Raw genomic sequence first — 25,444 nt, 5'->3', positions numbered from 1 at the left:
ATGCATGCATCACGCTTCATGCTGAGCACCACATCTGCCAAAAATCCTACAGATTTACAATGAGAGCCTGCTAATAAATACAGATCATAACCAGATGTGTCCCCCCCTCTCTCTTCCTAGTCCCTCCTCCTCTCCCTTCTTTGCTCTCCTTCTCTCCCTAACTCGGTGATCTCAGTGGAAAATCTGAGTCCAGGCCAGACCTTCGATGCCTTCACACACAGACACACACACATGTCGGCAGCAACTGTGCAGCATCCACCTCCCCCCCCCCATCAACACCCTGCCAAATGAACACCCCCTCTTTCCAAAGTAGCTTCCAAGGTCAGCCCTCAACCAGCGCTAGATGGCGCTGCTTCCAAAGAGACACCATCCCACCGCAGCGCGCTCCCACGCCCTTCTCGTCTTGCTTTTATGTTCAGGTTGGTCTGGACTTTTAAAATGAACCAGATGTGTTAAAGCTCCACCCACCAACCCCCACCCCATCTTCCGCAGATTTCTGCAGGAATAGAGCTCAAAATGCTTCCAAGATGTGCGCCACATGGTTTTCATTAAGCAACATGAAGTGATTTCAGCTTCATCTATTCTGGTTTGCGTTTCTTGATTTTTGTGGGTGACATGTAGGCAGTTTGATGAAGGGGCAGCCGCGTAGTGACCAAATAACATTAAAGGGGCGTTCTCTATAAACGATGTGAAACTGAAAAACTAAATGTCCAGTTTCCACATTTTCTCTTTATGCCAAAATAAAAAGAATCAGCTCTGTGAATGCTGAAGTCTCGCTGACAGTCACCAGTTTATTGTTTGGCCCCTTTTAAGGAAGCGTGCACATCTGGGTAATTGGCGTAAACTGCTGGTCCGTGCGCGCTCTGGTACATTGCTTCTCATCAGCTTCCTTAGAGAAAGCTTTACAAACTCCTCCTCCTCCTCCTGCTCCCCCCTCCTCTCCCCTCACCGTGCGCTCTGGTCCTCCTCTGCGCGCTCTTGGGTTTCGCCTCGGAGAAACCTCAGACCTCTGGATCGCCAAAACTTCACGAAATCAGTTTAGAGGTGTGGGGCTTGGGGCCGCAGTTGTTTTTTGTCGGGGGTTGGGTGCCGTGGTTTAGTTGTTCTTTCACAGTTTAATCATGGAGACTCTCAGAAGTCTCCTCGCGCTGCTGTGCGTTTTCATGGCTGGAGCGCAACTACAGCAGGACCAACGGCGCAGAGTTGCTGGTAGGTTTGCTGAAAACATCTGGTGCTTTCCAAGCAGATGTTCTAGTGCGATTCTTTTGCACTTGAAGTGTGTTTATTGTGTCGAATGCAATGAAGTCGTTTGTTTGCTGTATTTTGATGCACTAACAACCAAGATGATAGAATGTCCGCTATCGTTTTACCTAATGGTCATGTGAGGTGTTGGCTGTAAAGCAGACTGATATGTGATGTCAGAGTAGCCGAGAACCTCAGGCCGGCTCCCCCACCGAGGTGACAGGAGTCATAGGACAGGTGTTTGTGCAAACAGCCATGTTATAGATGCAGATAGTCTGCTGAGGTTTCCTACCTGTATGACATGATCAGCCAATGAGATGATCTAATGTTGCTCATTATAATGAGCTGTAGGCCTCTGGTGCTGAAGTAATGACTTCTGCTGGTTTCACCAGTGTTGAAGCTGATTGTTAACACGTTTAGAGAAATCTAAGCAGCTAGAAATCACATTAGTTGGATCATTTTTTCGTTCTTCTTCATTTTTTTTTAAAATCGTGGGATTATATTTGCTGATCACAGTCATTGATTATCTGCTTTGTGAACAGAGTGTCCTGTTGACCTGTTCTTCGTCCTGGATACATCTGAGAGTGTTGCCCTCAGAAGGACACCGGATTCCTATTATATTGACCAGATCAAAAATTTCGCCAAGGACTTCATAGATCAACTCAAAGACATGTAAGAAACACACACACACACACACACACACACACACACACACACACACACACACACACACACACACACACACACACACACACAAATTACCTTCAGTTCTGGAGGAAGTGTTCAGGTACCAGTAAGGAGCACTGTACAGCATACTCGGATACACTGTGGGCGTGGCTACAGGTGCAGAGTCCTTTTGGCCTACCCACCACACCCACTACTTACAGTGGCTGTAGTTGGGGAAATGTAACATAGAGTAACTTTTAAACACCTGGGCTTAGATTTTTTTAATCAAATGACAGAACTCTGCCAATTACTTTTATATGAAATATAATGGGATGAAAGTGTGAAGCAGAATGAAAAAGAAAAACTTAAAGAAAGCCCTCTGACTATGACTGTGATTGAATCTGCATAGTTCTGGTCCACCCCTGCCTGTCTGTACCATGTTTGATTTTAATACCATTGCTTATCCAGGCGCCACCAGTGTGACCGCATCCTGACATGGAACTCAGGAGCGCTGCACTACAGTGACGAAGTCAAACTGGTGAAGGAGCTGAGTGACTTGAATACCGAACGCAATGCCCTGAAGACGGCCATCGACAACATCGCGTACATCGGCAAGGGCACGTACACCGACTGTGCCATCAAGAGGGGCCTCGCTGAGCTGCTCATTGGGTAATAACAGCACGCGCATAGTTTCATCCTGAAATAATAAAGACGCTGACAACATTTCTGAATGTGTTTGCATACGTGTGTACCTGCTTGCAGGGGTTCCCATTACCATGAGAACAAGTATTTGGTGGTGGTGACTGATGGACATCCTATTACTGGTTACAAAGAGCCATGTGGAGGTGTGCAGGAGGCTGCTAACGAAGCCAAGCTACACGGGGTCAAAGTGTTCGCTGTCGCCATCTCACCTGACCAGGAGGTACAACGCATACACACACATACAGATCATTTATTAAACTTTGCACAAATGAAGCCGTGCATTGCTCAAATACATTTTGGGGGAGTTAAGGTTTGGCGTGTCATTTTCACTAATTAGCTATTATAAGTTAATTTTGATTTCAGAGTTTGATACTTAAATCAGTTTCAGTCTTATTTTCATGGGTTTATACTTACATAGCCATGTGTACATGATAACGGTTATTTGATCTCTGATGAAGACATCTGTTCTAGTTTTTTTAAATTGTGAAATATAAGGGATAAGTCTTATGATTATAAACCAAATCCTGTTTGCAAATGCATTAAGACAGAAATGTCATACTAAGAAGATGTTTTTCTTTGGATGATCTGGTCAACTCAGCTTTCTGATGCCATATGAAGCTAAAGAGCGTAGTCCACTTTTTCTCTTTTTCTCAAGTGTTCAGATAATGAGGTCAGAGTGTTAGCTAAGGCAGCTCTAGGCTCTGCTGGATATCAGTAAAAGCTGAAACTTCTAATATGGCTATATCAGGTTGTAAGCACAGAAGCTCCTCCCACCTGTTTCTGTTTCTGAGCACCAGCCAATAAGATGAAAACAGGCAGTAAGGAGGAGGGAGGGATGCTTAATTTCAGACAGGTCATTGAATTGATGGGTTGTAGGATGACTCGATTAAAGATAAACAAGGCTTGTTTAGACTGTGAATCATGCAAACGTGGAGCAAAAAAAAAAAAAAAAAGAGCATAAAAGGTCTGCTTTAAAGACAAATCCAGCATAGCTCAAGTGTAAACCCCACAGCACAGTGAAACAGTTTAAGAGACAGTGAATTGAAGAAAATAGAATTCTGGAAAAACAAATTATTATCTTTCCAAATGTTTTTGATTCCACCATGGCTTCTTTAGATTAAACAGATATACAGATTAAACTCTGCATGCACTGTATTGAAAATGCTTTTTTTTAATGTGTTCTGTTCACAGTCAGGTAAAAACAAGTATCATTAATCTTAATACCATGTTATGCCAGGAATCTCTGCGTGGTGGATTTCACAATTTTCCTCTACCGGCTAATGTCAGGAAGAACATGTTGGCAGATGTTAATCTTAATCATTCGGATACTAGTGTGGCCAGATCGTAGATAAAGATGTTTGTGTTTGATTTACAGGAAGCCAGGCTGTCTCTCATTGCCACAGACCGCAACTACAGACAGAACTTCACTGCTGCAGATGACCTCAGAACCAGCAAGATGGCAACCATTGAAACCATCATTAACATGATCGTACGTCTCTTCTCTTCTCTTCTCTTCTCTTCTCTTCTCTTCTCTTCTCTTCTCTTCTCTTCTCTTCTCTTCTCTTCTCTCTCTCGTCTCTGAACATTGAAACATTTGGATTTCAAACTAACTCCTGGTTTATCTCTTCTTTCCAGACAAATGAAACAAAGGATGTGGTATGTCCAATTATTTATTTATTTATTTTTATTTAGATAAAGTTAACTTCACTGCTTGTTGCATGCTTTGCTGCAGAAGCCGGCCTGGGTTTTCTCATGTTTGGGGCTGAGAAGGCTGGCTAGAAAAAAAAATGTCACCAATAATGTATTTAGTATTTATTTATTTATTGTCATTGTCAAGAACAATGAAATTGCGTTTGGGGCTTCCATACAACCCCCAAAAAAGAAGAAAATAATAAATACCCCTTAAAACCCAAGTGTACATATTTAACCCAGTGTGACTCCAATGCAATAAGACAATCCTTAGCAATAATGTTCGTAGAAATTCAGACAAAGACCTGAGAAACATGACAAAATACAACAATGCAACCCATTCAATATTATTGTACTGTGAGATATGATATCAGATATGATAGTTATCTATTTAAGAAAGAGGGGGGGGGGGGGCAGGAGGGGGAAGAGAATAAAGATATGATGCACCAATGCAGACCAGTTCATTGCTATTAAGAAGTTGGATATGGTTATTGTCCGTGAGAGGGGGGCAGAGAGTTCAGGAGCCTCACAGCCTGTGGATACAGGCTGTTGGCCAGTCTGGATGTTCTGGCCTGTATAGACCTGTACCTTCTCCCTGAGGGCAGCAGATGGAAAAGGTGGCGCGCAGGGTGATGTTGGTCCCACAGGATACTGTGCACCCTCCTCAGACAGCGAGTGGGGAAGATATTACTGATCTCTGGCAGACTTGTTCCAATAATTCTGCCAGCTTCTTTCACCACCCGCTGGAGTGCTTGCTGATCGGCCTTGGTGCAGCTGGGGAACCACACTAGAAATCCATACGTCAGAACGCTGCTGATGGCACAGTTGTAGAAGTTCAACATCAGAGATCTGGGAATGTGTGCGCTCCGCAGTCTCCTCAGGTAGTAGAGGCGCTGTTGGGCCTTCCGTACAACTGAGGTGATATGGTTGCCCCAGGATAGGTCCTCGGTCACAGTTACCCCCAAGAATTTAAAACTGCTCACCCTCTCCACCGCCTCACTGCCAATGAAGAGAGGCAGATGGTTGTTATGACCCCTCTTCCGGAAATCTACAATGATCTCCTTGGTCTTTTTGGTGTTTAAGACCAAGTTATTGTCGTGGCACCATGACTCTAGTTGTTGCACCTCTGTCCTATAGTTTGTCTCATCGTTGTTGGATATAAGTCCGAGCACTGTAGTGTCATCTGCAAACTTAACAATGAGATTGGACGCGCAGGAGGAAATACAGTCATGGGTGAAGAGAGTGTATAGCAGAGGGCTCAGAACACACCCCTGAGGGGCACCGGTGTTGACCACAAGGGTGGAAGAGGTGTTCTTACCCACTCTGACACTCTGTCTACGGTTAGTGAGGAAGTCCACAATCCAGTTGCACAGAGAGGAGTTAAGTCCCAGTTGGTGGAGTTTGGGACGGAGTTTGTATGGCCGGATGGTATTAAAAGCCGAGCTGTAGTCTACAAAGAGGAGCCGTGCATAGGTGTTCCTGTGTTCCAAGTGCTTCAGTAATGTGTGCAGCACTGTGGCGATCGCATCCTCGGTTGACCGGTTCTCCCTGTATGCAAACTGGTGCGAGTCCAGGGATGGTGGAAAAGCAGCTCTGATGTGTTTAATGACCAGTCTCTCCAGGCATTTGGCGGGAATGGGGGTGAGTGCCACAGGTCTGAAATCGTTCAGACATGTGACGATGTTCAGCTCTTGTTTGTTCAAACATATTTTTGGCTGAGTAAATATTAAGCACTGTGCTTTTAAAGAAACAGCCTAACATCTTATTTGTATCTGATGAGCTCTGCTGATTCATTTTGAGTCAAAATGCAGTATTTAAAAACCAGGGTTCTCGGCTGTACTCTTTTTTTTTTTTTTTTTTTTTTTGTGCTGCATATTTCAATTCAATTCTGTTTTATTTATACAGCACCAATTTACAACAGTTGCCTCAAGGTCCTTGAGGCAAGTGAACATCTCAGTGAATCTTCACTGAGATGTAAACTTCACTAAACAACTTCACTAAACAGGAAACTAGGAGAGGTCACTGAGGGAACACACTAGATGCTACAGCCACCACATCCAAAAGCTAATTGAGATTACTGCGATTACTATTAAAACTATAATAGCTTGTTTTGTTTTTACCGCTGTGTATGTGAGAGGTTCAGGTGACACCAGAAAACATGGTTTTTTTGTATTTCCAGTGTGATCGCACCCGCCTAACAGCATGTCTTACTTAGATTTGAGCAAAACTAAGTATCCAATCTTCTGTACAGCCATAGACGCACAGACACACTTTTCATTTTTTAAAATCTTTTGTTCTTTTTTTCCAGTGTTGCTCGTTTGACTGCGTTGTAAGTACTACCTTTTTTATTTTATAAGTCACAAGCGTGATTTCTCTTTGGACTATATTTTTGGAGCTAACTTTTGTTTGCCTACAGGCTCCTGGAGGGGACAAAGGACCAGATGGAGAATCTGGCTCTAAGGTGGGATAGCTGTTGGGAAAATTGAGAGATGTAGTTATGTACAGATCTCCAACCGTCCCATTTAAACCTTGTTGACTAACCTCCATCCTCCCCTTCTCTCTACAGGGAGAAATAGGTAGACCAGGGATGCCAGGAGAGAAGGGAGATGTTGGTGATGTGGTAGGTGGCTTCCTCCAATAATAAACATAAAAAGTATGTGGCATCCAACACTTGGTGCACCTGCTGAAAAAACTGTCCGTTTATCCCATTTCTTTCTTACAGGGCAGGATTGGCGACCCTGGTCCTGTCGGTTACAGTGGAATGAAGGTACAGTGCACTTAATAAAACATGCTGATAGATTGGAGCTGGGATCTAAGGGAGCCTTCATGATATTTTGAAGCAAAGTATTTATTTGTTTTTTAAATTTTCTGCACTATTAAGTAAACTAGAAGGATATTAATCCTGCTCCAAGTAAATTAAGTTTGACTTCTCAAGAGGAGGCAGTCTGGTAACTCTGAGTATGTGTATGTTTGTCTAGTCATGACCGCTGACCTCCAGTCAGTTTTCCCACCTTATCATTCACCTCATCCCCCATGCTGTGTAATAATAATGACGTATGTGTTTCTGTTTCTAGGGAGACCGTGGCCCAAGAGGAGGGAAGGTACTGTCAGATACCCCCAAAATATATATTTTAGTAAGATTCAGTTCTGTGCTTTAATATTCTCGAGTGACTGACTCTGTGTTTGTGTGTTTTCTGCAGGGTGACAGAGGACACAAAGGCTACAAGGTGAGCTAATATTGACTTCTTGTCTTCAGAGAGAGAGGCCGTTGTACCGGCGGTTGCCCTGGAATCTTATGGTTTCCTCTCGCTTTAATTCTTTCTATTCTTTCCATCTGTTCCATCTTCTCAGGGAGACAAAGGTCAAAGGGGAAAGGATGGAATCGACGGACGCAAGGTGAGTAAAGTCCGGCCATCTGATGCGTCCATCTTTCTCCTCTCAGATGTATCCGTTTTTTAGATGTTTTTGTGTGTTTTCCCCTTTAGGGTGAACCTGGTTTCCCTGGACTTGCTGGCTGTAAAGGCTCTCCTGGACAAGACGTGAGTTTAAATATATACATTGAACCTTTTATGACCTTTAATCGAGCACCATTAACACTCATGGCCAAGTGCAAATGGGAGCTAATCATGAGATCCATGACACTAATTAGAAAAGTTGCAAATGTGCAATCAGATGTGTCGACATTGGGACAAACAGAGTTTATGTTTTGTCTTAATTACACTCCTGAACACTTTAACACACCCTCAGATAAGCCAATGCTGTTTTCAGCGTCTTTGTTTATAGATTAGCCGTTAGCTATTGTGTGCATGCCTAGGAATGTCGCTCTCTTTCTTTTTATTTGGTCCAAACACAAATTCTGCCTGGTATCTCCAGCAGACCACACCATGTGCTCTTTAATCTTTGGCTTAGTTTACATTCTTTTCTGTCAGACTGTTTGGATGAGTCCATATAGCTGTACTGTAAACATACACACATATACATGAGCTTACAAGTACGGCAGCCTCCAAGATGGAGTGTTACCTCAGCTGCTTCTGATCATGCATTGAAACTGTCTCTGTGTTGTGTGTTTCCAGGGCTCGCAGGGAGAGCATGGACCAAAGGGAGACCCTGGCTCTTATGGAATTAAAGGAGAAAAAGTAAGAGAGAAGGAGTTCTGGGTGCTAGAATTTTGTGTGGCCTTTAACGCCCTGTATTAAGGTGCTGTGTGCTCATTCCAGGGAGATCCCGGGAGGGACGGCGAACCAGGACGACCTGGAAACTATGGACCATTGGGCCCAAAGGTGAGTCAGCGTACAGAGAAACACAGAAACGACGAGAGATGACAAAGCAGGAACTTTGATACAGAATTAACCATGTTTGTCGTGACAGGGTGATCCAGGCCCTCGTGGTCCTGACGGGGACAAAGGAGAGCGCGGCGAAGATGTAAGCGATAAAGCTGGATAAAACCAAAAAAAAAATGAAGTTCATGACTTTCACTGTAGCTTCTATAAGTTTCTGCTATGTTTGCATTTCAGGGATTACCAGGGAATGATGGACCTGCGGGCGAGAAAGTAAATATATTGACTTTAAAATGGTGTTTTTGTGTGTGACAGCTACCAAAATGCACGTTACCGTCTCAAAAATCTCTCGTAGGGGCTACCTGGAGAGAAGGGGGAGCAAGGTTCCCGTGGAAACCGAGGCCCAAGAGGAGAACCGGTAAGTGCTGATAAAAGGTTTAACCCCAGTCCCTCACGGGCCTTCACCAGTTCAGCATTTTCTCCTCAGAAATTCATGGGAAATTCAGTTTGGCACGTGTACAGTATAGTGAGTCCACTGTAACCACACTGACCTTAATAGAACAGTTTTTGTGTAATTCCTCATGTACTCCCACTGAGCTGACTGTTTTTTAAAGCCTGGCTCTGTCTGCGTTCCTTGTCTTTTGTTACTGTCTTGAATGCCTTTAGTCTAATTTATACATTTGTTCTTTTCCTTGCCAGGGGGATCCAGGACCCCGCGGAGAACAAGGGAGGGAGGGCACAACTGGCCCCAACGGCGCCCCCGTAAGACAGAAACACTCACTCAAATATGAGCAACCATGCAGGCATTCGAGCAGGCACGAGCAGTTAGCGGCCCTGCTTACAATGCTGCGTGGTGTAGCACGGCACAGCCCCAACTATAAACCACTCGCTCTTTCTCTTGAATGATCCTTTTTTTCCTTTCGTAGGAACATGTTAGTGGCTGCATGCGCACATGTGAGCAGTTGTGCATATTTCATGTTAAGTGGGGATAAACTGGCCAGGTTTTCCAGAAGTAAGACCTGGCTGTGTCCCCGCAGTGCTGCCCACTCCTCCCTGCTTTAACCCCAACTCCCCTCCTCTTATTCTCCATTTAACTCCTCTTCCTGGGAACATCAACAGTCACTCTTTCCCCTCTGACTCAGTTCTTCTCTCCGTCCTCTCAAGCCAAAGCCTCACCATGGTTTTTCTTAATAAGGCACCAGGCAGTGTAATAATAATAATACGTTACAAGCATCAGCTGCGGCAACCTCCGTGATGTCAGAGCGTTCAATGGCTCTTTTGTGCTTCTGACTGTGCTACTTTCCTTGTCAGTGAACACTAAGGAAATGATTAGTATGGAAAACATGGAATAACGGACAACCGGAATAATGGCATAGCATTACTCTACAGGAGTGTTTAACAGTATTTTTTGTGTGTTAACTAGAATATAAAGAAGTGCTGTGGTGTGTTTGTCTTATTGCTTGAAAGTCCAAAACCTAAATCCAAACCTAAATATCGTATACGGCATTTCAGATTGATCCAGATGTTACCAGATCTTAGCAGTGACTTTTAATTGTTTCACAACATCCTACTGAATAATGTTACAATGCAGAGAACATAATTTCTTTTTTCACTGCTCTCCGGGCGATTATCTGCTCACATAGACACAGCGATGGGAAGAGTTGAGTAAATTGAGAAACTTTTCCTCAGGCAAAGACTCATGGGAAGTGTAGTTGTTAAATAGTGACGCTGTTAAAACTTTATTTTTTTTAAAATCCCCCTTTTTGTTATGTACAGTAAAAGTGTTTAAACAGTTTGTCATTAATGTTGTTGTTTTCCAGGGTGAAGCTGGCAAGCCCGGGCCTCCCGGGTACAGAGGAGATGAAGGCCAAGCCGGATCAGAAGTGAGTCCAACAAAACAAATGTACAGGTTATAATGAAAGTGCAGGAGTGTTTGAAGACTCTGGGAGTTTGTTGTTCCTCCATGAGCGAGAGGCTCCTAAATGAACTGCCCTTTATCTGCCAAAGTTAAAACTGTAATTTTACATGAGAGACTTTTTTGGTCTGCCTTTTTGTTTAAAGTTGACGAACGTTAGAAGCAAACAGAGACTGTCTCATACTTTCATGTCATTTACAAAGTAATAGTAAAGATTTGACTCTGTGTTTTCAGATAGCAAAGGCTAAAGTGCTACAAACCCGCTGATGTAGCTTTAAATCCATAAAAATTTTGTGAGTCAGCTTTGTTTTCATTTGTCATGTCTGTTGGTGGTTTGATGCTCGTTATCACACAATCTAGGCAGTCAGCTTGCCAGAATCTCTGACAGATTGCAGATACTAATAGTTACTGTTAAGCCTTTATATGGGACTGACGTGTCTGTTATTAAAACGGATCAGTGCTCAGTATTACTGTCAGTAAAACAGATGCTGCACTTTTGTTTGTGTTTCTTTTCTGATTAATCAAATTTGGTTTTAGAGCTCACTGAATCACATGATTATTTACTGAATCATCACGAGAGAGGCTGCTATTTACTTTCTGATTTAGAATTTGAACTTCCGTCTGATCCCACTGATGTGATCAGGGAGAGGTTTTTTTTAGGTGTTTTTCAGGTGGAAATTTCAAGAAATAGAACTGGTTCACAGTCTTGGTCCACACATTAACTCAAAGACACACACACACACACACACACACACACACACACACACACACACACACACACACACACACACACACACACACACTCAGTATCTGTCAGCAATATCCAAATGTTTTCATGTTGCATTTCATGTGTTTCTAATCTCATCATTCCTTTCTTCTCTCAGGGACCCAGAGGGCCGAGAGGAATCAAAGGAGCTCCAGGAGACAGAGGCCCTATGGGAGAGAGGGTGAGTGAGAAAGGGGGGAGACAGATGTGTGCTATCGATCATAACTCCGGTCGTGTGTGTGTGCAGATGGATCTGTAAGTGTCTCTCTTTCTTATTTTCAGGGAGCGGATGGTGCTCCAGGAAATGGCACAGAAGGTTGTCATGGTTTCCAGGTAGGTAGTTAGGGCATCTCAAGTGTGGAGCAGCTTTCTCGCTGTAACTATGTATATTTTTGATGCTTATGTGGTTTTATTTTTTAGGGTTATCCTGGGCCCCGTGGAGACCCGGGTGAGCCGGTAGGTTCTTCTTTTTTTTTTTTACATAGACAATCAGGGCACTCTTTTTTTAATTTGAGATCAGATGTTGGGATGCACGTTTGTTAGAGACAGCGATTAACTGAGCTAAAATTAATGGGCTTTGTTAGCCCTTTTATCATCATTATCATTTAATCATCTGTCTTTGCCAGTGCTCCCCTGTAACTGTTTATATCTGCTGTGCATTTATCAGGGTGGCAGGGGGACGCCTGGACCCAAAGGAGATGATGGCGAGCCCGGAGATCCAGGCCCCGATGTAAGTCCAACTCTGACTTCTTTTCCCTTTTTGAGTTGCTACTCGCTCTTGATCTCATTTTATCTTTCCTCCTTTCCTTTCTTGGCGCAGAGAGCTGACAGGATATGAGTCACATGGCTACTATTTTAGATATATTTTCATATCTCCTTATTCATTTGCCGTCTTTTAACACGTCTCATACTACAAAGTGACTTTTTGTCTTTTCTGCTTTTCATTATTTTTTTTCTTCTGTAGTCTAGAAGTATTTTGCTGCTCTTGTTTTTTTGTCTTTCTCCCACACTTTCCTCCTGTTCAGCAGCTGGAAATGCTTTAAGTACTTTTGAACACATTGGGGATGAGGGCTTTGAGCTGATGCAGCTGTGTATATGTTGTTGTCAAGGCTACCAGGAAGTGAGCAGAGACGATGAGGGGACTGCATTACTTTTTTTCTGGAGTGTGTGTGTGTGTGTGTGTGTGTGTGTGTGTGTGTGTGTGTGTGTGTGTGTGTGTGTGTGTGTGTGTGTTTACATTTAAATAATTTCACTTCCAGGGTTCGAGTTTCATGGCTTAAAAGTTTCTATCCATACATCGGTGCACCCTGACCTTTTTCTGCAGAACAGTCACACTCTGTGAGCTGTGGATTTACAGTGCCAGATCAGTTTACCACTCATCAAAGCTTTATGTTACTGCAGCCAGAGCAGGATAAGATGCCGTACAATTCACCCAGTCACCCAATATTTTACTAAAATTTGCTTGGTACTGTAGTAATGTTTCAGTAATGTACATGATACATTCACTCTGACAGCAGAGTAATGGGCATATTCTGTTAAATGAATACATGAGGCAACCCAAATTATCTGGTTAGCTTAGCATAAAGCATGAAGACTATAGCTTAACTCAACCCAATGATACTTGTTTGAGGTATGCCAAAAGGGCTGACCTGGTACATAAATCAGCATTCTGCACAAAAGATATATATATATATATGAGCTTTTAGAAGTGCTAGTGGGTGCATGCTGTCATTGTAAACCACTTTGAACACACAGGAATTAGTTTAGCAGAATGGGTGCTAAGCTAACCTGTTGTTGCCTGCAGCCTTGTATTTGGACAGTGGTCCAGTGGTGACTGTTCTCTTATCTAGGTTTGGAAAACAAGTCCAGTTAGTTACCAAAATGACGTACCATTTAACAATGGTTTAATTTCCACACCGCACCCTGTATCGGTCCATGACAAAATCGTAGACTAAAAAAACCATAGTTAACATAATTAGATGCCATTTTTTATATATCTCAGTGAACAGAAAGAAGTTATTATGTTCCACTCATTCTCAGAGGCATGCATGCATTTCTGTTTTCTTCTTATGTCTTTCTCCCTAGACAGTGACTTTCTTGTTTCCACATTCTCAGCTGTTCACAAAAAAGCTTTTTGTTGGATGGTGGAAGGCTGTGAACGGCGTGTGGCTTTCCCACCTATTTAAAGTTGTGGCTAACATACTTTTAAGATCATATCCTGCAAAAGGTATGACAAACAGTTGCATCTGGATGTGATCGCTAAATATAACGCCATAAAATCAAGCCTATGATTTGTCTGGCTGTTTGTGTAACTATGGATGATGTAGTTCATGTTCATTACATCCTAGCATTTGAAGTTGAGCAGTAATTGGAGTCACATGCATTGTGTGCACATGTATGTTGAGATATATGTGTGTGTGTGTGTGCGTGTGTGTGCACACGTGTGTGTTCCTATTAAAGGCTCACGTCTGTTGGCATGTGTGTGAAAAAGCCAGATGGTTGGCAGTACCGTCTCCCCAACAGCCCTCATGTCTCCGCTGTATCTGTCCACTGTAGGTAGATGGTTGTGTTGCAGGAGTGCAGATCTGCTGGTTGTGACTTTACACTGTGAGCTAGTCCCTTTTGCTTACACTGCTTCCTGCCTTACATGTCACTCCCAATCAGAAGGTTTCTAGGACAGACATTTGTCCATTAATGATCTGTAATATTTTCATTCACATTGTTTATGAAGTCGTTTTAAAAAAAGAGAGTAAATACACTTTTATCCAAAATGAGCCGTTTAAAGCACACAAGCACCCACTTTAAAACAGTTTCTGCTCTTCTCGTGTGTTTCAAAGATTTTTTTTTAAAATCTTCTTTTATTTTGGTATCTGCTTTCAGTTTTGGATTATTGTGAAATTCATTTCAGCTGCCTGCCGTCATTCTCAAATTTTTAAGTGTGTAAAAGTATCTGTGGGAACATTCAAATTCAACGATGTGATCATTGTCCTAAATCAATTTGTTTACAGTAGCTCTCACAGCGATCAGCTGTGTGTCAGGGTGCAGCAGCTGCAGGGGCTTTGGCTCCTTTAGCCCGCTGCATAGTTAGATAGCTGGCCATGATGAGACATGGCACAGCACTTCAGTGGATTTCTCCAAGATCAGGCAACAAACTCGTGCTTACAATTTCTGAAACTGTGTGTGGAGCAAGCAGGAATGCATTGTCTTTGTATACACAAAAATAAATGACGGTGCTCCACTTTCTCCTTCTCCTCCACTTTTATGATATGAACTACCACACTCGGAGACAAAACTCTTCTGAAGTTTTACATTTATTACTTATTTCCATAGTCAAGCACAGAGTCATAAAAAAAGTAAACAAATGAACACACACACACTAATCAGGTTGTTTTGCAGTCAGGTAATCACTTATACAGTAAGTCAGTATGAAGGTTTTAGTTGGACTCTGGATCTAAAAAGTGTGTGCCACTGCAGCTGTTTCCAGTTTAGACAAAACTATGAGCTGTGGTTATTGTTTAGCAGTGCTTTGCCACACAGCATTGCACGTTCATTGTGATTAGTGTGTAAATCAACTTAGTTTCTTTAAATAGCTTTTCATCCTGTAATTTGAAAAGATTTACAATCATTTATTTCAAAAGAGAAAAACAAACCAAAGGTGTGACCCTTTCTTTTAATCTCCATTCATTTTCTCTTTTTTGACAGAATAACGAACCAGGGCCTCTAGGACCAAAAGGGGCCAAAGGTCACAGAGGGCCCGAGGGCAGGCCGGTAAGAATGACATGGAGTGTGCACGTATGTTTGTGGTGTATGAATGTGTAAAACATAGATTCATGGGCAATGCTGACATATTTTTTCTGTTAATGTTATTTGTGCACTTGATTAGTTAATTCATTAAAACATTAATTCTTCTTAATAGGAAAGAAATACAGACTTAGCAGGCCTTTAAGAAAGTGAGCTAACAAGAGCACAGCCAGCTTTCAACTCTGTCCATTTCCATGTTTCAGACAGACACCACAACACCAAACCACATGCTAAGAGATGGAAAAACAATCATTCCTATGTTTCCTTAAACCTTAAACTTTGTGGTGTTGCTTCATGTGAAAATATAAACAAAGCTTAATCTAAATATGACATTAATCTAAATGATCGCACGCTCTCTGAGAGGAACCACTGAAAAGTTTGCGTCATGTGCTCCGAGTGCTGTTCTTCTCTACAATTAACGGCTGTCTCTCTCCCTCGCTCTCTTTTCCTGTCTTTCTCATTCTGTAATGTGTGTGTGCTAGTCTGGTGTCTTTTACGCAGAAACGAGTGCCCTTAAACAGAGCTTTAATGTCGGCTAAAACATAACAGATGGTTTTCCTACAGTCGAGAGAAGAAAAAAAAACGACTCCCAAAATTCTGTGGCAGTGAACTTTTGGACGTTTCAGATGTTTGCAGAACGACAGTGGCGAGCATGAAATGTGTGGGCGCGGATTGTGGGTTCAGTCATGGTGAGAACCTTGCGTACAGTCAGAGGAGTAACGTCTTTTTCAAAGAAGCCCCCCATATTTTTTAATTCCAACTAAAACACAAAAACTTTCCTCTGTCATCTTGAAGCCAGACCAGATAGACCTTTGGACAGATTTTTAAAAGAAAAAACAAAACAAAAAAAACATAGACATTTTTCAGGAGGATGAATCACTCAAGTCTCCCTATCTCCTTTTCAGGGACCACCAGGGCCTCCCGGACCACCAGGAGCCGATGTGAGTATCAAGATAAAAATTGAAGCAATCCAATTAATGTGAGCCTTCGCCCTCAATTTAGCCGTAGCACCAGAGTGCTAACACACTTAATTCCCCCTTGAGGCTGTGCAAGTTTTGCATCTGCAACTGATACTGTATGTTCAGTCCAAAGCCACACAACCAATTTCCTGAACACAAAACCCCAAGGCGCTCACTGACTTCTAAGTAAAATATCACGTAGTCATGTTTTCATTTTCTTCTCCTTTGGAGCGGCTCAAAAGCAGTCAGGGAGCTGGCTGTGTGTCGTGTTTGTATATTATGTAATGTGATGTAGGTCTGCGGCCATATTGTAATGTATCCTCTGCCTCTCTCTTCAGGATTGTGAAATTCTGGATATCATTATGAAGCTCTGCTGTAAGTTCAAGACTTAACGGTTTGCCTTCTTGAACACCCACTCACAGAATTTAAATTCTTTATGTTAAAGTTTTCTCTGTCATTCATATGTATGTATATATATATATACATTACAGTTACAGTGGTGAGTGCGAATGTTAAACATTGCAGATGTTTCAGATAATGAGGTCAGCATATGTACAAGTAATCCCTGTGAGCCAAAAGTTAAGACCTCAGATTGTCAGTTTCAGTCTTGGTTTGTATGATGTCATAAACAGGGGATCTCCCTAATGTGGTCATCTCAGGCAAAGAGCTCTGACTAAGAGAACAGAAGACCTGCTGTTTGAAGCTTCTGGTTGTCAGGATCACCCAGTCAGAAAAAAGGATGGCTTAAAGTCTAACTAAAAACACATGTATAGCCTCTTCGATTAAAAACGAACGTCATCCATTTAAATCTGATTTTTAAAAAGTCTCAGTGCAGTCTGGGTAGTGATGTTGAACAGTTGGAACAGTCTTGGACTTTACATTAAGATAAACAGGGAATTATTCTGTTTATCCTTTTCAATTTGAACCTGATTGTACTGTAACTGAGGAGGAAACCATACTGGGTATTAGTCAAACTGGACATCCATATCCAGCACTAATTTTCCTTGAGAGACCCATCCCAGTATAGGATCTAATCCCCTCCACCATGATAAGGTGATGTTTTACAGAGGGGAATTTAGAAACCTACTGTGAAAAAGTAGGTTTGTGAAAAACTGTGAAAATTGAGGAACCTAGACTTCAGTGGGGTTCAGTGTCATGTAGACTGGGCAACTTTCTCGACTGGAGGGCTGTCTAGGTTGATACACCAACGCAAAGCTGCATGGAACTCAACAATAGTGCCTCTGGTTTATCAAACTGGGGTGATGTTTCTTCTTTTTAAGAAGGGAAAACAAGGTTGTGGTCCAACTTTAGCAGAATCAGCAAACCTCAGCTCTCTGGGATGTTCTTTGTTAGGGTGCTTTTGGGAGAGTCTGTCCATTGGTCGACCCTCAGATCCACGAGGAACAATTTGATTTTCATCCTGGTTGTTGAACATATGACCAACTCCTTTTCTTCTCAAGGATATTGCATGTATTTTATAGACAATAAAATAATAAGATATCCCTCAGTGTGTCCTCTGGGATTGCTTTAGTAGTATGAAGTGTCTGCCCTGCTGTCATGGGCCATTCTGTGCCTATACAACCTTAGTAACAGCTTGGTTTGCATTGCCAAAGGTAAGAACCAGCAGGGTTGCACACAGATTTTAGTTATAAATTTTATGGATAGGCAATTTTTAGTTATTGTCAAGCAGAGAAGGGTTTCTGGTTTTGTGGCCTCGGGATCTCCTCTGCTTTTGCAGTTTATAGCCCAGTGTGAAACAGCAGGAATGAGAATTAGCATTTCCAAGCCTGAGGCCATGGTTCTCAGCTGGAAAAGAGTAGAGTGCTCATTCCAGGTCACAAAGGAGTTGCTGCTCAGGTATCTCAGGGAAATGGACAGATGGATTGGTGTAGCATCAGGAGTGGTGCAGAGTGCTGCCACCACATCATTGCTTAGGCTACTGCAAAGATGAGGCAGTCCAAATCTCTGCTTAGACTGCTGACCCTGTGTCCCAGACCCTGAAAAGTGTTGGAAAATGAATGAATGGATGTTGCTCCACTAACAGTGTTTAACAAAATAAGCATCTACTGATGTAATATAGTCCTCTACCATCATTCCTTTTTTAAAAAAATCCAAATAAACTTTGTGTTTAAACAGTTATACATGGTCCACAAACATCTGTTTATGCACATCTGCTGGCCATCATAGGTCTGCATCTGAAATATTCTTAAGAGCTTGAAAAAAAGAACACAACTGAACTTAGAGACGCTTCTTCATCACTAAAAACGAAAGGTGGAGAGTCTCAGGTATTTAATGTCTACTGAGTGTTGTCTCCTTTGGAAATGATCCTGAGAGCTGTTGTTCTGCTACTTGACCTGCTACTGACTATTGGTTAATACCATCAGCGGTGTTTAAGACTGAAACTACTGTGAGACCCTGCCCTCCTCTGTCATGTGACCTATTGATGTCACTTGAGGTGAGGTGGGGGGTTGAAGCAACAGTGAAGGGATCTCAAGACAGTGGCTACAATGTAGCAATGGACATAGGTGGCCTCCTTTACTGGTTTTACAAACCATCTGTCTACTCGGTCCAAAATATGAACATTGTCATTGTCCTTTAAGTACAAGTGTACACCTGAGGGTTGTGCTGTTGAATGATGAGAGGTGAAACGTTTTGACAAGCTAAAGAAGTTAAGACAAGCTCTTAAGGCTGCCATGACCTGGATGATGGACAGACATCTGACATACTGGTCTTAGTTGGAGGTTGCTGGTCACTTATGGACTGCTGAGCTGATTGAACTGGCAGGTTGTCATCTTCCTATTTGAACAGGGTCATGACCAAACGTTTGCTTTCGGAGGTTGTAAGTGTTGGATGTATTGGACGGTTTTGTGCCTAGCATGAGAGGATTTTATATTTACCATTGTTGACTTGAAGTCCAAAACCATTGATTCCTTTTGATTTATTCATTGTTCATAACCAGCTGCGCCATTTGGTATATTCATCCCATCAATGCAGCAAAAGTATCATAAGAGAAGTGCTCAAAACACAGCCACAGTCCTTTGGGAAGGTGCCACAAGCATTTTCCTGCTCATTTCTCGTTTCTTCACAACAGGAAAGATGTTAAGGCTAATATCGCTTCCTTTGTTTCCTTTCAACTGGAAATGAAAGCCAGATGCAGAGCAGTGTGGCACAGAAACTTGTAATAATAGCGTTTGAGTTTAGATCATCAGCCCAGAGAAAAAGTAACAGCAGCTTTCATTAGGTCATAATATGGAGTAAACATTGAGGATTGTTTCACTTTTTTTCACAGAGTATTTCAGATATTTTAAGCTAGTGCTTTAATAGAAGATGGCATTTATTGCATTTTGAGAGCTTCAAGTTTTTAGTTTAAGAAAAGAACAGCTAAAACTGAACCAAAGCAAAGCTTACACAGTCTTAAAATACAAATATGGTGCAGGAAATTGATATAATAGGGCCACTTTAAACAGTTGGCCTTCTTTAGCTCAGTGCTACGCTAACCCTAATGAAAACCGAAGCAGATTGTATCATGATACATTTATTTCTGCATTTCATTAACTTTGATTTGTGGTTTTTTCCCCCCATGCTCTTCTAATCACCCCCAGCTTGTTGTGGTGAGTTTGGAGTCATTGCCTATATTGTTCTCCACTGTCTGTAGCTACTTTGACGATTAGCCTTTATGAAATTATTCATGTGTGTGTCTCCAGAGTGTAAGTGTGCACCAGTGGACCTGGCGTTCATCGTGGACAGCTCAGAGAGTATCGGTTCTACAAACTTTGCTCTTGCCAAAGACTTTATCATCACAGTCATTGACAGGCTGATAAAAGACCAGCAAGTAAAGGTAACATCCTCCTTTAATTTATCCTCTGTTTTGACAGCATTGCATTTCATATTCTTCACCTTTTTCCTAATCTCTACCACCATCTGTCAGCCACATGCTTGACCTTTGTGGGATTTGTTTATTTAAAATCATTCCAAGAATGGTGCTAAAGCTATTTTTCAGAGATGTTACGAAATGCTCGCCTCGAGAGCAAACCTCAAAATAGAAAAGTGTGAATGAAAGATATTCTCTTGGGTTTGGAACATGCTTTTATGTCTCTCCAGTGACTCTCCTCTCCCAGTTTGGTTGCAATTAGTCAGGATGGGTGGGACACAGAAATGTTGACAGAGGAAAACACACACAGACCAAAACACACAGTCACCATGCAGTGCTTTGGGTTTTTTTCTTTCCAGTTTGCTGTCGACGAGTCCACAGTGAGTGTTGTCCAGTACAGTGGATCAAGAGCCCAAGAAGCTGTCAGACTATCCTCAAGCCTCACCGAATTCAAACAGTGAGTTCACACACGCGTGCGGCAGGAGTCTCTGGCTTTCTTTGTTCTTTATAAATGTACTTTAAGAATTTTGCAGTGCAGTAAAAAATGAGAGAAGGGTAGCATTGCAGATGTTTACGCTGATAACACAAACATTATGCAGGAGCAGGTAATAGATAATAGGTATTGATTTTTCAATAACCGGACATGAACATGGAGAGTTTCCTGTATAACTTAGATTTCTAACTAACAAGGCCGCTCATTCTCTTTCTCTTGATAATATTTTCTTTAAAGTTATAAGACATTTTGGGGTCAACTTGAAAGAAATAGATGCAAACTATAATAGTATATTTCAAATCCCCATATACCAGGATTATTCCCTAAATTCTGCCAATATAAACAAAAGCAGTGGATATTTAAGTCATTTTTAAAGCGTTTTTAAAGATAATATTAGAAAGTTTGACGAGCAGGTCAGAAGTCCAAAGTAACGTCCCCTGTATGCCTTTATGATGCTCTCAATACAAACAATGGCAATAATGGACAATGAGGGACTTTTCTACCCTAAAAAAACAGCACTATAGATCTGATCAGAAATAGATCTGTCGCTATTAAGTTAAATACACTCTAAGTGGTAATTACTTATCTGGAAACAGAAATGACTGTTTAAATGTATAAAATGAAAGAACCTTTGAATACAGCATGTTGTATATTTTGCCTTATGTTTCAATGCTAAGCACGTTTTCTTTGTGTGTGTGTGTGTGTGTGTGTGTGTGTGTGTGTGTGTGTGTGTAGGGCAGTGAGAGACATGAAGTGGCTAGCTGAGGCCACGTACACAGGCGAGGCCCTTGATTTTGCTTTGAGCAACACAATCAGTGTCATGAGGAAAGAGAACAAAGTCGTTCTCGTTCTCACTGATGGACGCTCTGATATCGACAGAGACAAGACCCCCCTCAACATACTCTGTGGTAAAGGCCTCCAGGCAAGTGTGACACACTTTGAAACACACACTGTAGAAGGTTGAATCACATCCCTGTACAGGCAACCCTAAAAGGTCCCTGCTTCATCTCTAGGTTGGTGGTTTAGGAGTAAAGGACTACTCAGGCCGTGAGCCCAACCAAGAGCAGCTCGACGACGTGGTGTGTAAGAGCGACCCCAAACCAGGCTTTTCCTTCGTGCTGGATAACTTTGCTGAACTTCTCGACGACAACTTCCTGCAGAACCTTACAGACAGAATCTGTAAAGGTACAGCACAGCTCCACATATTTAAATAACCTATGAATGCACTCCTTATCTAGTTATTAGTGTTGTTTTAGCAACACCATATTCACGATATACAGCGATATCCAGGCGTCTGTGTCAGTTGCGGTAACAGAGAAACATTAAAGACTTCTTTGTAGTAACAAAACAACACGCCAGTATCTGATCTTGCAGTTATTTAACCAGCTGGAAACAGTAATTTGGAAATAAACTGACTTATCTTGTGCTTTCTGTTACAGAGAAGAAATGCCCAGACTACAGATGTCCCAGTAAGTCTGATATTATTTTCCAATACACAGTTACACTGGGTTGTATTATGTTTGTACTATTTTACTGGGTTTGACAATGTCTTACATCCCTCATTCAGAAATCAGTTGTTCAAAGCTATTTTTCTATAGCACCTTTCATGCAGGTTAGTGCAGGTCAAAGTGCTTCACAACTGTCAAAAAGACATAATAAGGAGGAACAAATAAATTATATAATAAATTAATATGCAGCAGACAAGAAATAAATCTAAATTTGAAATGGCCTATAGGTATGATAAGAGTAAGTCAAATAAAGCTTAAATCAATTTAAAAATAGATATTAAAATATTACATTAAAAATGTAAAAATAAAAATAATCACAAATAAAATAGCAACAAAAATACAAAGTTAAAGATATAGTTAAAAACATAGAAAGTTATTTTAAAAAATCAAATAAAAATATGCGACATCAGTAGGACATGTAAGAAAACCCCAAATCCAATCTTTTCAGCATAAAAGATTTGATTTAAATTTCTTTTTAGAGATTTCAAAAACCTTCTGTTGCTCTTGGGTGCTGCTGCTGTTTTAGCGATGTGGGTAAAACCTCATGGCTGCCTCTAAACATTTTCTTCCTCCACACTGGAACAAGAAAAAGACCTGAAATACTTTATATGCCATCAGCACGTGAGACATAGATACTGGAATAAGGCCACGAGGTGGTTTAAAAACAAGTAAAATGATTTTGAATTCACTACTGACAGGCAGCCAGTATAGACTTCAGAATCAATATAATCTTTCTCTTATCTCCAAATAAATGATCTAACTTCTGCTGATGTAACACATTTTAAGTCGACCAGCTAGCAGGGCATTACAATTATCCAGCTTTGTTGGCATAAAAGCATGTTATCAGTTTCTTTGTGTTACTCAGACTTAGAAAAGGTCGAACAGTTTAAAGCAGAAGGAAGGAGACTCAGTGACAGACCCCACATGAGCTCTGACGTTCAGATCAGAGTCAGCCCTCCTACCTCTATGTTTTGTGCTTAGTGGCTAGAGGTAACTCTGAACGAATTCCCTTTTTCTGTTTCTGTCTCTAAGCTTTAGGCTAAAATTTAATTTTAGTTACTTCTGCCTCTGCCTCACCTTTTCTATATTATTTTAAGGATTGTTTGAAAAAAATACATCTCAACACAGTCACGTTATTCAGTGAACGAAAGTCGAAAAAACCCCAAACCAACAATAAATTAGAATCTGGATGTTAAAGACATCATAAATAAATGCTGTGTTTCTCTCTCCTGTGTTGGAAATCTCTGACCAGATGTGTTGTGTGTATTATTTCTGCTTATATTGCAGTCGAGTTTCCTCAAAGTACCGATATTTTGGTGATGATGGACAGCTCGGCCAGCGTAGGCCAGAAGAACTTTGAAATAAGCAAAACCTTTGCCCAACACTTGGCTGATCGCTTCCTGAACGCAAACAGGTCGCTTGGTGCCCAGATTAGAGTGGGTGTGGGCCAGTATAGTCGGAATGCTCGCTTGGACGCGCCGCTGAATCACAATCTGACGGTGTTGTCTGAGGAAATTAAAGCAGCTACCTTCCAAAACGATGGCACCAGCGTGACCCAGGCCTTGGAGTTTGCAATCAGGACTTTAGCCTCCCGCGGGGATGGATCAGCAGGCAGTAAGAAGCTGGTGCTCTTCTCTGACGGCAGGTCTCAGGGCGTCACCCAGCCTGTCCTGGAGAAGCGTGTTCGCGAGGTGGCGGATGCTGGTATTGAGCTCTATGTCATCTCAGCTGGCACCCAGGTCAGCGAGGCTAACCTGCGCACTCTGGTGAGCAGAGGACGGCTGGCCGACATCACATACGCTCAGCGCCATCTGTTCCGTCTCCCAGACTACCCGTCTCTGCTCCGTGGGGTCTTTTACCAAACCGTCTCCCGCAGGGTGTCCATGCCCTGAATGGGGATACACCATACAACAGGACTAATACGCTTTACATTTTTAGTCCAATGAATATTCAGTCTCACTCATTTACAGTACACTGTGTTTAAAAAAGAAAAGAAAGTCGCAAAACGACTAATGATTGTGTGGCAGAAAAAATGTAAATTTCTTCAAAAATTACCCAGAAACCTTTTTTTTTTTTTTTACCCCAACTTGATCCTCCAAGGCAGACCATGTTAGGCTGTGTACAAACCCCGGTGCCTTCGCTGAGATCATAACCAAACGAAGGTATTTGACCTAAACCTCCCACTTTTAGAAATTTCTGCCTTGGAGGTAAAGTTCAGGGTAAAAAAGTGCCAAATAAATGGGTAACTCCGGTCCTGGAGAGCCATCAGTATTAGCACGTGTCTATTTCTAGCTTTCATCTGCATTAGGCTGATTTCTACTCAGGTATCCCTGTATCACTGTCAGCTCTGACTTCAGCTTTAAACAAGGCTCTTTGAAACAGCACTTACTTGCCTCTCCAGGACCGGACCTCCTGCCCTTTCAAGGATTGTGTTTAGAGTCTAATGTGGATTCTTTTTTCTTATTTTCATTATAACTCTAGCCACTCTTTCAAGTGGTGTCAGATCTGTTGTGTGACAGTAACGCAAAATGAAGTGACCAATCACAGCTGTGAACTGATTTATTTTAAACTCCACCTCCATGATCTTTAAGTGTTAACTTAGTCCACAATTGGAGAAAACTCACACTGTTCATTATGTCAAAGTTATATTAAATCACCAAAACAGGATGTGACATCAGATAGGCTTATGTAGAAAGCCTGCTTCACCAGAACTCCACAGCTCGACCTTACCTGTGTGGTTCTGTCTGTGAGTATGTGTGAACCCTCTCAGTGTGTGGACATCATTTACATGTGAATGTGTGTTTTACACAGAGCCTCGGGGCGTTGGTCCATAAACAGCTGTGCTATGGTCGCTGGTTCAAATAATAGAGTAATGATAAAAAACTGTTCTTTATTGTCTGTGGAGCAGAAAAGCCTCAGTTTCACACACACATACGCTTACACGCATACATTGGTTCAGTGACCTTGTAATCTGCCATGGTGGAAACCTTGAAAATAAACATGGCACTTCTCACACCTACCCACACACAGAAAAATACACACAGGTTTTTAGATCACCTTAAGTGGAAGTTCAAAGGTGTTGTTATCTTCATTGGCTCAGAGTCACTGAGCTGTTGTTGTTATCTGTGGTGCTACTAGTTTCAGTGTATTAGCCTCTACCCTTTTTGTTAAAGAAGATATTTTTACCGTGGGGATGCACAGCCGCAGTAGTTTCATAAGAGCTCCTTCAATAAAGGTTGCTGCACCTAAGTGTGATTGTTTTTGTCCTGTACACACACACTCGCAAAGGTAGTTTATAAAGATCCATTCACACATGTTCATGTACCTCTACTGACAATTCTTTGGTTCAGATTAAAACACTGAGGAGAAAAAAAGAATTTTTACATCTCTCAGGTAGTGTTATAAAACAATGCATACATTTACATTGCTATGCAGATGATACTCAATCATATTTATCTGTGAAGCCAGCAATTAGTTAAACTACAGACAAGTCTTCAGTACACAAATGACCGAATTTCCTGACTGAATTTCTCTTCACCTAGACTCCAACAAATT

The 25,444-nt window shown here is 41.8% G+C and overlaps 1 protein-coding gene across 1 annotated transcript; it reads left to right on the top strand.

Moving 5' to 3' along the window:
* Window positions 1–941: 941 nt before the first annotated feature.
* col6a1 (collagen, type VI, alpha 1) lies at window positions 942–25,138 on the top strand. Its single transcript, XM_085253848.1, has 35 exons — window positions 942–1,209; window positions 1,785–1,914; window positions 2,377–2,577; window positions 2,671–2,830; window positions 3,986–4,099; window positions 4,246–4,266; window positions 6,608–6,628; window positions 6,716–6,760; window positions 6,866–6,919; window positions 7,022–7,066; window positions 7,374–7,400; window positions 7,500–7,526; window positions 7,651–7,695; window positions 7,785–7,838; window positions 8,373–8,435; window positions 8,517–8,579; window positions 8,668–8,721; window positions 8,814–8,849; window positions 8,932–8,994; window positions 9,276–9,338; window positions 10,397–10,459; window positions 11,376–11,438; window positions 11,540–11,590; window positions 11,678–11,713; window positions 11,925–11,987; window positions 14,960–15,025; window positions 15,964–15,999; window positions 16,356–16,392; window positions 19,620–19,628; window positions 19,722–19,855; window positions 20,248–20,345; window positions 21,117–21,303; window positions 21,395–21,566; window positions 21,821–21,850; window positions 23,177–25,138. The coding sequence occupies exons 1-35, from the start codon at window positions 1,122–1,124 to the stop codon at window positions 23,779–23,781; spliced, it is 3,024 nt and encodes a 1,007-aa protein (XP_085109974.1). The 5' UTR covers window positions 942–1,121; the 3' UTR covers window positions 23,782–25,138.
* The last annotated feature ends 306 nt before the right edge of the window (window positions 25,139–25,444 follow it).

Source organism: Mchenga conophoros, linkage group LG18 (assembly GCF_057382185.1).
Source record: "Mchenga conophoros isolate Kocher_MC1m ecotype Shallow Benthic linkage group LG18, M_conophoros_male_GT1.1, whole genome shotgun sequence".
NCBI classification, from domain to species: domain Eukaryota; kingdom Metazoa; phylum Chordata; class Actinopteri; order Cichliformes; family Cichlidae; genus Mchenga; species Mchenga conophoros.
The sequence above is the reverse complement of the archived record's forward strand: the minus strand, read 5'-3'. Positions and strand labels throughout refer to the sequence as shown.

Coding starts and splice junctions, on each gene's coding strand:
- col6a1 (XM_085253848.1), top strand. CDS start 1,122: ATGGAGACTCTCAGAAGTCTCCTCGCGCTGCTGTGCGTTTTCATGGCT. Junction 2,831..3,985: donor CCATCTCACCTGACCAGGAG/GTACAACGCATA, acceptor TTTGATTTACAG/GAAGCCAGGCTGTCTCTCAT. Junction 7,067..7,373: donor TCGGTTACAGTGGAATGAAG/GTACAGTGCACT, acceptor TTCTGTTTCTAG/GGAGACCGTGGCCCAAGAGG.